We start from the raw sequence: 15,089 nt of genomic DNA, 5'->3' as shown, positions 1-15,089 counted from the left end.
GGCCAGGGCGAGGCTGGCGCCGGGCCAGCGCGGGCCGGGCCAGGGGTGCCGGGCCGTCTCCGGGGCGGGGACCCAGGAGTGAAAGGCGCTCAAGTTGCGCGGTCCTTGGTGCGCTGTTGGGGGCGCCCTCCGAGGCGGGCAGCTCGCCAGGGACCGGCCCCCGCAGCCGCCCGGCGCGCGAAGGCTGCACTTTCCCTTCGGCCCCCCTCGTTTCCTCTCGCGGGGAGGCAGCGGAGATTTCCTCTCGGGGAAACTACGCGGATCCTTCCCGGGGCTCCTCGCCCCGCCCCACTTCTCCGCCCCCTCCCCTTTGCTGGGGAGCCGGGGCTGGCCTGCGCTGGGAAAAGGCGCTGGCAGCCTGAGCCGGGAGGTGGCGGGGGGCCGCGGAGCCGCAGGCCAACGACTCGCCCGGCCATGTGACGCTGCCCTCTGCCCAGGGACCCCCATCGCGCCCCGGGCCCGCGCCCGCTCTAGGTCGCGCCGGGCACCATGCTTCTGCCTGGACACGCGCGCCCGCCGCCCGCGCCGCAGCCCGCGCAGCATCCTGGACCCCGCAGGCAGGTAGAACCTCCCGGGCAGCTCCTGCGCCTCTTCTACTGCACTGTCCTGGTCTGTTCCAAAGAGATCGCTGCGCTCACGGACTTCTCCGGTAAGAAGCAACCTCCCTCGCCTTGCGCCCCGGGCGCCACAGTTCGCCCAGGTGAGCCCTCGGCTGGCGGCAGCCACCCGAGGGGGCACAGCCGGGTTGGACTGATGTTGAGGCACGCTTATAGCCAGTTTTCTTGCCTGGTGTGAGCCTTTGGCATAGAGGTGGCTGCGTGTGGAGTGATGGCACAGGAGGTCCTCCCCTCCCCAAGGAAGGGTGGGTAACCTATTGGGAGTTTCTCGCCCTGCTGTTTACCTCGTCAATTTCCCATCATCGGCTCCTGGCATCAGGGACCCGACTCTGACGGATACGTGTCCCCTGGAGGCTCCTAAACCCGGAGCCGCGCCCAGCGCTGTACATTACACGTGCTGGTCCGCGGAGTTGCACTTGGTTTGCCACGCGCATGGTCCGGGTGCGCCCCAGCCAGCCTCCCGGGTGCCCATGTATGGAGACTAGCCCGAGGGACGTCTGACCTGAAGTCTGCGCCGGCAGGCAGGGAGGGCAGCCGGCCGGCAGGTCCGTGTGCCAGATGAGCAGAAGTTTGCAGAACAGAGACTGGGCTTGGGGGAGGGTCTTGACTTTACCGCCAAAAGGTACCAGCGCCCCCCTTCCCCCTCCAGTCCCAGTCTCCTTTACATAAAATAATGACTCCCTCCTCCCAGTAAGCGGTGAGGCTTTCCTTTGGGGAGAGAAACTCACACCAAAGCTCCCGTAGCTGATCTCAGTTCTGGGGTAGTAGGTGTGGCTCCACGAAGTGAGAGAAGTTTCTGGGTTGATGATGGCTGAAGGAGCCACATTCTTGTTTTACCGCTGCACTTGCTTAACAGACCTGGGTCTCCCTCTGGTGAAGTTGGAGGCCTTCACCCTTTCCCAGCCCCTGCCCAGCCCAGGGGGCAACTCTGAACCCCACTCACCCCCTTCTCCAGGGATCTTCTGCCAAGCCCGAGCTTTTGCGGGCAGGGTCCTTTGCAATCTAATCATGGTAAATGGAGTCACTTCTCCCCCTGCTCTGCAGTAGACTGGTACGTGGCAGAGAACACTGGCAAACCAGGAGCTGAGCTGGGTTTCTAGTTTACTTACAGAGAATGTCATTGTTAGCTGAGAGCCCTTAGGTCAGAGGTTCTTTGCTTTGAATATTTAATATCAAGGCAGTGTTTCTACCTAGCAAAGGGAGCCAAGATATGCCTATTTGGCAAGCAAACTGCGGTCCTTAAAATTGAACACTGTGGGGTCAGAATGCTGCAGTAAATGTCCTAGGGAAATGCTTTTCAAGTGCTATTGACTTTTTTTTTTTTTTTTGTAACAGAACTTTCTTGGCTGTTAGAAAAGTTCCGTATTTGCTGATTTAAGCTATGGAAAGCAGTCCTGAATCTGCCACCCTCTAAGCTCTGAATATTGTGGAGAAAGCATTGAAAGCTGACAAACATTTTTTTTTTCCAGTGACATCACTGCAACTGAACAAATATTGCTTTAGGTAAATTGCAGTGTAACCATTAGATTGTTTTCACAGATTATAGGCGCTTGGAGTTTGTTTCTTTAGTGAAACAGTTGCAGTGTTTGCTGCTGTCTGTAGGTTACCACCCAAGTTTGGAATTATCTGTATGTAGCGACCGTTCTAGAAGACGTGTTGGGGCTATCCAATAGGAATGCCACATCCTAAGCGAAATGGATATTTTGATACATGTTCTTCTAAATGACAGCAAATGATAAAAAGAGGTATTTCCTTCTGCTTTCGGTGTGAACCTGAATTCCAGGGTTTAAAACTCCCTGCACTGCTGGGAAATGGTGATTTGGCCAAGTTGTCCACAAGCAGCCTCCATTTTAATTCTGATCAGCCTTTCTCCTCAGGGATCTGAGGGCTAGGGAGAGAGTGTCAGGGAGCCTTTTTGGGAGAAGAAAGAAAAAAAAATTTACATCCTCCCAAAGCACAGACACGTTCAGGTTTAAATCTAAATGCTATATTGTGCGACATCGGGGAAACATTAGAGAAGGTTCAGAGAGAAAGATAGAGTCTTGAAGTTGATTGGTTTGACTCGAAACCTTTAAGGACCCCCTAACTCTGTGATATACAGCATTGAGAAAAATCCCCAAACTCCAGAGGTGACCATCTGAGGGTTCATTCGACTGCTTTAGTCAAAGCAGTGGATACTCATCATGTAATTCCAAAATCCCCTCGACCCGGCACCCTGGGGGCCTTACAAACCCTGATGCTTGCTTTCCTGGGGACAGGTGGTCCTGCTCTTTTTTACGAACTGGGAGGCATTAGAAATCAGAGGTCTGTAAGGAGATAGTGCCCCCCCCCCCATTTCCCCACAGAGCCTTACAAGAATTGCCCAGCACTGGGGAGCAACCTTTGACAATGCAGATAGTACTTGTTTCCTCTAAACAAGGGAAACATCAAAAACTGAAGCTGGGAGGTTGGGGTGGGGGGAGCCCTTTGCCCTGGGAAGTAGGGGATGGAAGAAGGATGGTGTTTCCACATGAAAGAAAGTACCAGAATGTCAGGGGTCCCAGCCATTGTGTGTACAGTATAGGGCCTCCCAGATTAACAGAGCAGAGTTTTGGAAGTTACTTAAGCCTTTCTCTTTTTTGCAACTCTTCCTTGAGCCTTTTCCTGGGGCTGTCAGCTGGTGTAGTTTTCCTGGGTCATTGATTTTTTTTTTTTTTTTTTTTTTTTTTTTGCTTTGAGGATTCCAGCATCAGATCTCACTCTTAATAAGCCAGGGGCTGCATGGTGGCCTCCTCCTCCCCCTCCACGCTCGTGACTTGTGCTAATCACCTCCAAGCCTGCTGGGAAAAAGGCTTCCCAAACACCCCCTTCCCTCTCATCCCTGGAGATACTGAGATGCTGCCAGCAGCCACTGGAAGGCTATCATCACTGCATTAAAAACATATCCCAGGAAGACAAGAACAGTTCATGCAAAACCAGTGCCTATGATCCTTAATCCCATACTCAAATACACTTGGCTTTCAAAGGGTTTCCTTCTTGGGATGGAGTTCTGGTTTTTTTTTTTTTTGTTTTTTTTTTTTGTTTTTTTTTTGTTTTTTGTTTTTACTTCATTCCCAAATCAGGGATTTGGCCAGAGAGGTCCAAATTGATCATTGATTTTTTTTTATTTTTCAAACACAAGTGTAATGTCAGCATCATCTTTGTGCAAAGAAGAAGGCAGGGATGAGGTCCGAGAGGCGGGAGGGATGCCCTCTTGGTTTCCGGCCATAGAAAGCAAAGGAACTTCCACATTTTGTCCTGCTTTGAAGAGCCATGTTCCAGTGTGTCTCTCAGACTTATTTTGCTGAGTTCGGTTTCTCAGGTCTTGTTCATTTTGGTTTTTTCTTGGTGACTTTTCTCCCTACGTCTCTCTGCTGAAGGCCAGCAGCAGCGCTGGTCTCCTTGTGGAACCCCTTTCTTCTTTTTCTTTCTTCTCAAAGAAGTTCAGAGAGGTTGATGGGCTTGTTGAGAGGGACGGAGGGAGGGAAGGGGTGGAAAATTGTTCTAGTTCCCACTCGGAGTCCTAGAAAACTCTACACTTTCGACAGAGCAGGCATAAGCCAATGTCCACACATTTGGTTTCACCCTGGGGCACACAATGGTGAATGTGGGAAGCAGAAGGGAAGGGAAATGAGACACCAGAAGAGCGGGACAGCCTTTAAGGTCTTCCTTGTACCAAACTGTCCCCAGACCTCGAAGATGGAAGGGGTTGTCTGGGCTGATGTCCTGCTCCCTCCCGAAGCAAACCAGTAACCCAAGCCAACAAGAAGTGGTGTTTGTTACCAGATCATTTGCAGCCCAGCAAATAAACCCAATCCTAGCTCCTTATTTCACTGGCCAAGAATTTCGGAATGTAGAAAAATGGTAAGTCAATCGCTCTTGAAGCCTCAGGGGTGGGAACCAGGTCCTGATGGAGGGGACACAGTTGTTCATTTAGGAGAGAACGAACCTTCCCGTTCTGCTCAGATAAGCAGTGGCTCTCCACCCTGGCAGCACAGGAGAATGGCTTCAGTCTGAACAAATGTGGGGAGGCTCAATCAGCACCCCAGGGCTTCTCGCGTAACCAGTCTGTGGGGGCCAGGCACTGGCATCATTTTGAAAGCTCCCAGGCAACTCAGGACAGCCAGAGTTGAGAACCACTGCTCTTATGTTCAGAGGGCAGGACTACCTCCCACGTGCATGGGTTCATTCAGGGTGTGCAGGCGTGACTGGGTGTCCCTCCCCCCCTCCCCCAAGGCTCCCTACCAGGGAGACTGGGACTGTATTTTCCCAGCCACTCATATGTCTCTGCATCCCAGCACACACATACAGAGTTCAGCATTTGCTCGTGCCTTAGTCACATCGCCCTTTTATTCAGGGACTATCTTTACTTGTCACCGATTTTATGGGATGAAAAGCCGGCTCATAACCAAAGAAAAACAAGCCCAGTGTCTGAAGGGGTTGCCCAGCTGTCACAGAAGAAGAGAGATGAAGAGAGGCATCTGAAAATACTGCTAGTCCGTTTCCATGGGAAGTAACTACATTTGAAAAGTGTTCTGCTGGCTTTTTCCGTAGCAGGGAAGAGGAGTCTGGGCTTGCGAGTGACTCCATTATTGATGACTCTGCTCTCGCAGGCACTTTATTGGAAAGGGCAGCCTAACAGCAGTTTCGGGGAAGGGACAGAAAGGCAGGGAGTAAAAGTTAATTGAACACTGTGTTATCTGATTTCCAACTCATTGCAACCCCACGAAGTGAACATTAGCCTCACTTTCCAGATGGGAACCAAGCCCCAGAGGCGTTAGCTGACCTGCCCAAGACCACCCGGCTGGGACACAGAGCAGAGGCAGACTCTGACATGAACCTGGGGGAGGGGATGGCTTGGCTTGTGCGGGTGCTGGGTGGGGAGCAAGCCGGGGAGGGGGGCAGGTGTCACAGTCTGCCCACACTTTCTAGATAGCTCAGGGAGTGATCACAGCTGCATCGGTTGCCCACTGAGTAGACTGACCTTGCCCCATTCTGCCCTTCAGTGCCTCTTCCACCCAGTCCATCCAAAGTGGCTGCACACGAGGTGATCCAGCAGATGTAGGAGAAAAACTTCTGTTCATTCATACTGGCTTCTTTTCAATCTTAAAAAAAAAAAAGTCACATAAAAATCCACATTTGAACAGTACACAGTTTGTACATCTATTGGAGATGTAGTCCCAAAATTTTTCTGCTAATGGCGTTCATGATATTAAGGATTTGGAGGTCACTGGTCTTAGGCAACCTGTTGACATCTTTAAAATTCTTGAAAAGGCACCACTTTGGGGGTAATATGCTCTTCCATTACCTATCCCTGCTCCCTATCTTGCTGCCTATCCCAGCTCTACGCCTGCTAGTAAAATTGAGAGGCAGGATTTGAACCAACTAACTGGTTTCCAAAATCCATATGCTTGTCATTCCAGCTAAGTAATGGACCTAAAAGCTGAGGCGAGGGCTTTCTGAAGTTTTATGATACAAAGTCATTATTCTAATGAGGCTGGTGTGTTTTTATCATTCTGGAAGGAAACAGCTTTTCTTAGCAATACAAACCCTGCAGTCACCAAGATTTTAGTATTTGGTCGCCAGAATTTAGAAGGACTATCTCAGAGGGGAAGGGTGGCTGACCACATGACTCTAGTCTGTTCTCTGAGTCTCTCCTCCTCGCTGGGGGTGCCTAATTCTGGAACCCATTAGCTGACCCCGATGTGTGCACCATCTCATTTAAGACTCTGGTCCAGCTGGGTGTGGCTTGCCTTAGCACAAGTGAGAGAAGTTGGTGAGTTGAAAATTCTATTAGTGTATCAAACACATTACAGCACCATGTGCCAGACACTGTTCTAAGAACTTTATGTTTATTATCCCATTTGATCCTCACCATCTGTGAAATGGATGCTATGATAATAAATTGAAGAAACTGATGCAAAGGAAAGTGAAGTAATTTAGGGAGATTTGAACCCAGGCAGCTCCTCTAATACAAAACAACATACAGTAGTTTAAAGCAATGCCATTTCTGTAATGTTTGTCTCCTAATCCACCAGACCCAAGTTTTTGCCAGGATATGTGGAAAATACCTATAAAGGTATTGTCCATGCCACATCCTTTCTAAAGGTTTTACTATACAGTCCCAAAGAACTGAATACAGAATAAGATCTGTAATCCATTTCTGGAAATATGATAGAACTGTTGATCTGTAATTATTTCTCCAGCAAAACATCTAGAGCTGCTGAGTGAAATATAACAGACAGCCTTTAAATGTTTGAGTGACTATATATAGGGGATACGCAGGGAACAAACATGAAGAGGGATCAGAGACCTGGAGAAGTTAGCTGGCACTGCCCCTGTGCTTACACTGGGACCTTCTGATCATCTTTACAACCAGTATTTAACAGGTGCATGAAGGCAAGAGATGTGGCATTAGACCAATGTAAAGTGAGAAGTTGGAATAAAGATCTTCCTATAAAACTGGGACCTCGAAGGGTTAAACATTCATTTAAAAAGTGGATGAGAAACAAATCAGTTTTCTTGCAAAGAAAACCAGCAAGAAAACTTGTCTCAGCCTGGGCTAAGGTTCGGAGAAAAAAATTAATCTCCCTCAAGAATATGTAATCACAAGTCTGCCTTTTCAAGAGTCTGGGTTTTAAGCTCACATTATCTTTACCAAGAAACCTCATTTGAGAATCTAACAAAATTGTCCAAGATTTGTTGTGCCTCAGGATACTTGGCAAAACACACACACACACACACACACACACACACACACACACACACACATCCTCCCTGCATAAAGACATCATCACAAGCTCCAGGAGATTCCAACTGATAAAATATTGCTGATTATGAATACACAATCCGAAATTACATTCTCTGAGCAACAGTCAGCAGTAAAAAGAATAGAGTTCTTAATAAATAACAGAGGAGAACTAAAACAGAAGAACAAATAAAAGAGCAAGTCTAAAACATGACTAAAGAATGAAAGGCTATAAATATTTGAAAAAGAAGAAAATATATCTGTTAGCTCTACTAATACTACTATACTAATGAAAATGTATTCATTGAAATTAAAGCTTAATGGATAGATCATATATTGCTGAAGAGAGAAACAATGAACTGGAACATAAAGCTGGGGAAATTATCTAGAATGCAGCAAAAAAGGTGAAGACATGGAAAACATGGAATGAAGGTTCAACATACATTGGATCAGTATTCCAGAGAGAGTAGGGAAATGAGGGAGTGGCAACACTCAAAGTGATAATATCTTGGAATCTGTTTTCAAGAATTAATGAAAGATTCAGATTGAAGCATCCCAAGCAAGATAAATAAAAATAAAATTATACCTATCATATTTAAACTATAAAATACTAAGACAAAAGTGACAGTCTTGGAAAAAATCATAGAAAGAGAGAGAGAGAAAATGTCATCTATAAAGTCTTTGCAACAACAATAGTGACATCCAGAAGCCAAGGAAATATTTTTCCGGGTTTTGGAAAAACAAAACAGAACAGAACAAGTTGTCAGAGCAGAACTATATACCCAGCTAAACTATCAAGACAGAGTGTAGAGATTATAAAACATAAATTTAAAAAAGAAGAGCATGAAATCAGGCTGTGTTTACCACTGATAAACACTTACTGAAAGAACTCCCAGAGGATGTACTTTGTGGAGAAGGACACTGAGTCTAGAAGGAAGGACTGAGTTATAAAGAAAAAAATTGGTACAAAGGTTGGCACTTTACCTATATACCTTGCTCTGTCTTCCTTCTTGGAGAGTGCCATCTTCTTGCCTGGAGAGAGATTTCTTAAAGATATCTTGTTCTTTGGGCAGCCAAAGCCAAGGGACAGATTTTTTACTCAATTGATCTCTTCCACTGTCTTTGGACTTCCAGTCTGAGGTACCCAAGCTTGGTGCTCACGTGGCCATCAGTTCCACAGTGACTATACAACAGGAGTTTTCTGTCAAAGAACAGGAAATGTGCAAGTCTTTCCAGTACCAGATGCTGTGTGAGGTATGACACAGAGCTACCCTAAAGAGTCAGCCCTGTCCTGGGGAAGCTTCCTTCAGTGGGTTCATGCACAGAAAGGAACAAATAGCTTGAAGGGTGAATGGTAGATTCGGCAGGTGGCATTCTCCAAATGGTACCCACACCGCAGAGCATGGAACTGAGGATTTAGCTGTGTGCTCTTGAACCTACCAGACAATTCTGCCTGGGCATAAATTTTTCATTTCCATACCTGTATTTCTGGATACAGGTATCCAGAAATCCTATACCACTCGCTCACTCAGGCTTCCCCCTCCCCACCAAACTGAATTTCTCCTGGATTTATAAGCTAGGGAATGAAGTGATGTTTGGGGTTAGTTTTGACCAGAGGGCCAAGTTTTCCACACACAGAGAATCAGGCAACATTTAAATTCAAAACTCAGGCCACTGAATCTGAAATGTATGTTTGCAAACTGTCTGATTTCATGTCTGCCTCAGATGTCTCGTGAATACAAATCGCCTCATTTGGGGTCGGAGGAGCAGGGAGAAGGAAACCTAAGAATGATCTCCAAAACAAATCTTTAATTCGGATGAGTATAATAGAATGTAATCCCGTTTCAAGTCTGTCAGCATTCCTTTGATGATTACAAATGAGTCCCTTTTCCCCTGCAATGTGGGGGAATAATCTGGATAAAATAACCCTTTTTGTCTGCAAGAGCCAGTGTGATGCACACTCGTGACAGCCTACAGAGCAGCATTTCAGGGTCTGGGAAGAGCACTGTGCCACCAAGTTCTTCCTTTCTTTCTCTGGGCTCAGAAGATTTTTCACTCTTTTTATGTGTACCAGCATCTGAAGTTCTCAGGTGTAGAAATCATAAACCATCCTAGTGTCCTCTGGGACAGAAGAGATCTGGGTCCCCAGCCCTGTCCCCTCTGCCTGTTTGTTGGGAAGCAGGTGGAAATGAGAAGACACCATCTCATCGAGAAGGCCAGCTTGTACGGCTTTTGAGAGATATACTTTAGGGAACGCGCACCATTCTATAGGCCCTTTTCTACTGGGAAAAAATAATGTACCTCAACCCCAGATCAGACTTACACACTTCTTTTTGTCAATTTGTTAGTGACATTAAGGGGTAGGTGTTTTTAAAGACTCCTTCCTTCATTCTCCAAGGCCTGAACCACACAACACACCTTCCAGAGGTAGCAGGTGCTTTTTGGGCAGGTGAGACAGAATGCAAAGACGGCCCCGTCTGCAGCCTCAGGATGAAAAGTGGTCTCAATGGCCCAGAGCTATAGGACCCACTCTGTGGAATTGGTTATGGCACGCTGTGGAGAATTCCGCTGGGCAGGTCTCAAGTGATTGTTCTGCGTCTTTAACTCCTGGAGTTCAAGTGTGAGCACCTGTCTTCTGATTTACTTTTTTTTTTTTTTTTTTTAAAGCTAGATCCCCAGGATTTTATTTCTCCATAATTCTGTCTGTCTATCTATCTATCCATCTATGCATCTATCTGTCTGTCTATCTAGAAAGGGGGGGAGGTGATGGAGGGAGAGGAAGAAAGAGAATTTTAAGAATCTGAAGAGTGAGAGAGAGAATCTTAAGCACTGGGCTCGATCTCAGGACCCTGGGATCATGACCTGAGCCGAAATCAAGAGTCAGATGCTGGGGCGCCTGGGTGGCTCAGTGGGTTAAGCTGCTGCCTTCGGCTCAGGTCATGATCTCAGGGTCCTGGGATCGAGTCCCGCATCGGGCTCTCTGCTCAGCAGGAAGCCTGCTTCCCTCTCTCTCTCTGGCTGCCTCTCCATCTACTTGTGATTTCTCTCTGTCAAATAAATAAATAAAATCTTTAAAAAAAAAAAAAAGAGTCAGATGCTTAGCAGACTGAGCCACCCAGGCGCCCCCTCTCCAGAATTCTCTTTAAATAGTCATGACTCCCTATAGCTCTGAGTTTGTCTCTGGTTGGTTCAGGCATGTTATCTGGGGTTGTCAACCTTGACCCCCAATGCCATCTGGTCCTTCTAGTAGATGACTGTCTTTACCTGGTGAACACTCAGCTTGCCTCCTCTAAACCAGCAGCTCTCGGTCCAGGGAGATTTCATCCCCTCCCTCCCAGGGATACTTGGCAATGTCTGGAGGTAATTTTATTTGCCACAACTAGTGGTGCTACCCGCATCTACTGACAGGAGCCAGGGATGTTACTAAACTTCCCAGGACACTCAGACAGCCCCCCCCTACAAGGAATGACCCCGTCTTCATGCTGGACTTAAGGAACATGGGGCTGCACCAGCTGGTATGTCCCCATTTTATTTTCTACACATTCAGAATCTGATAAGGGTGGGGAAAATTGGTAGTAACTGAAGGTGAGTCTGGAAATCCTAGAAACACCTCTTTGGCACTCTTCTTCAAGGCCAGCTTGTCTCCTGCAGCCACCAAGAAGAGTCCAGTTCTTGAAAGCCAAGGAAATGGACATCCAGGCGCTGTGAGGGTCTCTCACAGAGGCCCGTGGCTCCTCAACCCTACCCCTTTCCTCTAGGGAACTTGCCTGTGCCCCTGGCCCTTCTGCCCTCCTGATTTCCAGCTCACACATTGGCTATCATTACTGTCAAATTCAGTATCACTCGGGGGAGGTGTTCGGACTTGAAGTCGGCTGCTCACTCGCAGTACGGGGATGCGGTTGCAGCGCCTCCCAATTATTTCACAACTCAGTGGAGCAATCATGGGGGGCGGGGGGCACAGTCTGATTTGAATTTTTAAAAGAGAGAGTGAAAGTCGTGAAAACTGCTTTTCCTCGGCACCTCCCACTGCCTCCTCCTCCTTTCCTCCTCCCCCACCCCTGCCCCCTCTCTCTCCCAGTGCTACCCTCATCCCACCCTCCACTGCCCACCGGGTTCAGGAGGCTCCTGGCACATTCATACCCAAAGGACGTGTCTGTGAAACATTGTGTCCACGTCTCTGTGCTGCCTGTTACAATGTGTTACAGTGTTTCGAGATGTTTCTAAGAGCACTAATTGGGTGAGCAGTGTTATTCCAGAGCAACACTGCTCAGTGCCGGTGCTAAATGTCATACGCTCAGTGCCGGTGCTAAATGTCATACCCTTAGCCCGGAGCACGTGAAGCCATGTGGACGTGGGGCTGAGCACCGCAGCAGCGCCCACGTGGGGTAGGAGGAACCAGCAGATCTTTCTGAAATGACAACTGTCACTGCGGCTCAGAGGCCACCAGATCAAAGGTCACCCACTTTCAGACCTGACCCTCCTAGTCGCTCCTCTTTCAGACAGGTTGGAACTCAAATGAAAATATCTTTCCTTCTGCCAAACACAGAAGATGTGGTAGAGTTTCCGAAAGGGTGAACGGGACCCCAGCAGGAATGGGTGTGCTGTATTTGTACAGTTTGGTGACTCAGTACATCTGAATCTCCAGGCATTTTAAGAGCTTTGTCCAAAAAAAAAAAAAAAAAAGGTCTATTGTGTAGCTGTTGGCACTGAAGAAAATAGCAGGCCTGTCAGAACTCTGTTTCAGATTTAATTTTAAAGTGGGTGATGTAAGAACACCGTCCAACGGGAGGGCTTTGCTTTTTTCCTCCTTCCTACCTGTTTGTTGCGGTAGAACTAGAGTTTTTGAGAATCAGTTCACGTATGAAAATCAAAGCCCCTCCCCTTGACACCCTTTTTATAAAAAGGCATCATGTTCTGAAGCAAAGACCGGTATCTTTTTTAAATGAATATGGCTTCTTGCAATGAAAGTAAAAACATATTTGTGTTTATATATACATAGACACACCTGTACATACTTATATATGTGAAAGATTTTGACTATCCACCTAACTCTTTATGGGCATATGTGTTTTTTTTTTTTTCAGAGTATCCTCTTACAAGATCTTACTTTTCTTTTTTTCAATACAATTTTTGAAATGTAAGTCTAGAGTCATTATTGGTTTTCCCAAATGCCTCATGCATTTGATATTTACTTCTGGGTATTGATGTTACAAAAATAAGCAGGAAAACTATTAGGAAAAAGCTTTTTCCTAGTTGTTTTCTTCCCAGGACACTAAACAATGAATAGTAATTTTTATAAAAAAATACATATGTATTTTAACATAGAGGACATGTTTCATTCTCTCTGTCCCTGCCTTCTCTTGGCCATAGGGATCATATACTATATGTTTAAAAAAAAAAAAAAAAAGACAGAACCAAAGTATCATATTCAGCCCCAAGATTCACCTGAACAATGAATAGGTTGTAATTTTCTGAGCTGGGAAAGTTTCTCACAATGTTCTCAAGCATTCCCATCCATGTTATGGGAATGACTTTGTGTCCATATCAGTCACTTGGGTCCTATACCCAGAACCACCAGACCTCAGCAAAAAGTCTCTGTTTTTTTCTTGCTGGTTTCCAGAAAAGTCCCTTCGGGACTTAGGGACCCGAAAAATCACTAAATTTAAGGGTTTTTTGTTTGTTTGTTTGTTTTCATTTTAAAACATGGAAACTTTATACACAACATGGATTGTACCAGACTGAGTCCAGGATAAAATCAGACCACGGAGAAGAAGATCCATCTCTGGAAACAGAACACAGATGCACCCACCTCAGCACTCCATGGCCCGAGGCCTGTGAGTGTGAGGAAGTCTTGAGCAGAGGGAATGTCTTAATTAATTACTGCTGTCCGTGTAGCTAAAACACATGCACACAGAAGCGAAGGGACTCTTATCCTTAGAAGGCAGTCGGTCAGTGACATGCAAACCAAACCCAAATGGAAGGGTTCCCTGGAATCTTGTGGAAGCTTCTGGAATGCAGACTTGAGTTTTCTCTGTACTATTTATCTTTAGCACCTACATCTTCTCTTTCTGTAAGAAGCTAAAGCATGAGCGGGTGTGCACAAGATCCAATGAATTAATAGAAAGCTTTACTTTAAGGTGTCAAATTAAAAAAAGAATGCCAGATGTTTGTGGTTCAGTCTCATAGATTGGGCTAAAATCACAGTGTTGAGTGTTAGGACGTAAATTAATATAATTATCAATTTGTAGTTCAAGCCTCTGCGAGGAATGGACGTTACCTGACAGTATCTGTGCTTCAGTGGACTGTGCGGGCGAATCGGCTGGAATCACTGAATCCTGAGAACCACAGGGAAAAGTTTTAGCGGTTCTCACTGCGTGGCTTTTGGGGTCTGGGGCTGACGCTATCACGTACCAAACCCTTCCTCCTTTAGACCATCGTATAATTCTACCAGGGTGACCCGTTGCAAAGGACAATAGAGAGATGTCAGAACAGAGCTGTGCAAGACAAGTATGGTGCAATACCCACATGTAATTCTAAATATTCTAGTAGCCATATTGGAAATAGTGAGAGAAAGAAGTGAAATGAATTTCTGTAGTAAATTGTTTTTAACCCAAAGTATCCAAAGCATCATCATTTCAACATTAGTAAATGTGTTACCAAAATTTTTTTCCTACATTTATTTATTTGAGAGAGAGTGTGAGAGCACACAAGAGCGAGCCCAAGCAGGGGGAGAGGCAGAGAGAGAGGGAGAAGCAGACTCCCTGCTGAGCCCACCCACCCGCTGACCTTGAGGCTCTGTCCTAGGACCCTGAGATCATGGCCTGAGCTGAAGGCAGATGCTTAACCGACGGAAACACCCAGATGCCCCAATACGTTCAAAATTGTTAATGAAACTTTCACAGTTCTTTTTGGCTCCTAAACACTTGGAAATCTGATGTGCCTATGACATAGCACATCTCAGTTCTGACCCTCGACGTCTCAAGTGCTCGGTAGCCGTGTGTGGCCAGGGCCGCCATCCTGAGCAGAGCAGTATTAGAAGGGCGCAGGTCTAGAGCAGGGCAGAGGTTGAGATCTGGGATCAGGACAGAACCTCAGGCCTTTCTTAGCACCTTCTTCCCATAGAGCCTCAGTCTGGCCTGCCTCATGAAAGGGCCGGTGTCGGGTGCCCAGTTGTCCTTTGGGAGCCCGGCCTCACCCGCTTGCTCCCTGTCACTTGGTGGAGGACTAGTGTCCTCTTGCCTCCTCCAGCACCTTTCCTGAGAACCCTCTCAGACTCCAGTCCTTGCGAAGGGGGTGGGGAGCTGGCAGGGAGTCACAAAAACTGTGATGGAACCTGCCAGCAATGCCAGAAGTCGGTCAACCCTCCTTACCCATTTCTTTTCCTGCCACCTGGATGTCGCAAGGATTTGGGTAAACCCACCTCAGGTCACTGGGGACCAGAGAGGCGAGTGTCATTGAATCATTTTGCCTCGAGGCAGCTGTTGGTCAAGTCTCATCCAGAAGGGAGAGAATGCAGGTCGAGCACCAGTAAGGGACTGGCCAGGATGCTTCCCAGCTTATTGGTGGCAGGACCAAGACTGCACCCAGGACCCTGCTCTGGTTTTGAATCACTGAGTTGCTCCCAGGATCAGCTCTCAGGGCACGCAGAGCTGAGGGGGCTCAGAGGAACCTCAGCTCAGAGCCCACACACCCCCATCTGACAATAC

General features: G+C 47.1%; 1 protein-coding gene across 2 annotated transcripts in view; it reads left to right on the top strand.

Annotated features, from left to right (window-relative positions):
- Positions 1-65: 65 nt before the first annotated feature.
- EVA1C (eva-1 homolog C) overlaps positions 66-15,089 on the top strand; it is a 69,019-nt gene continuing 53,995 nt past the window's right edge. Inside the window, exon 1 of one of the 2 annotated variants that reach the window (XM_082723919.1) lies at positions 66-649. In XM_082723919.1, the coding sequence (XP_082580045.1) occupies positions 490-649 (160 nt within the window). In that variant the 5' untranslated portion in view covers positions 66-489. The remainder of the gene's footprint in view (positions 650-15,089) is intronic. The other variant, XM_082723920.1, reaches the window with a different exon arrangement.

Source organism: Mustela nivalis, assembly GCF_964662115.1.
Source record: "Mustela nivalis genome assembly, chromosome: 1".
NCBI classification, from domain to species: Eukaryota; Metazoa; Chordata; class Mammalia; order Carnivora; family Mustelidae; genus Mustela; species Mustela nivalis.
Note: the sequence above shows the minus strand (reverse complement) of the source record. Positions and strands in the feature narration are given on the sequence as shown.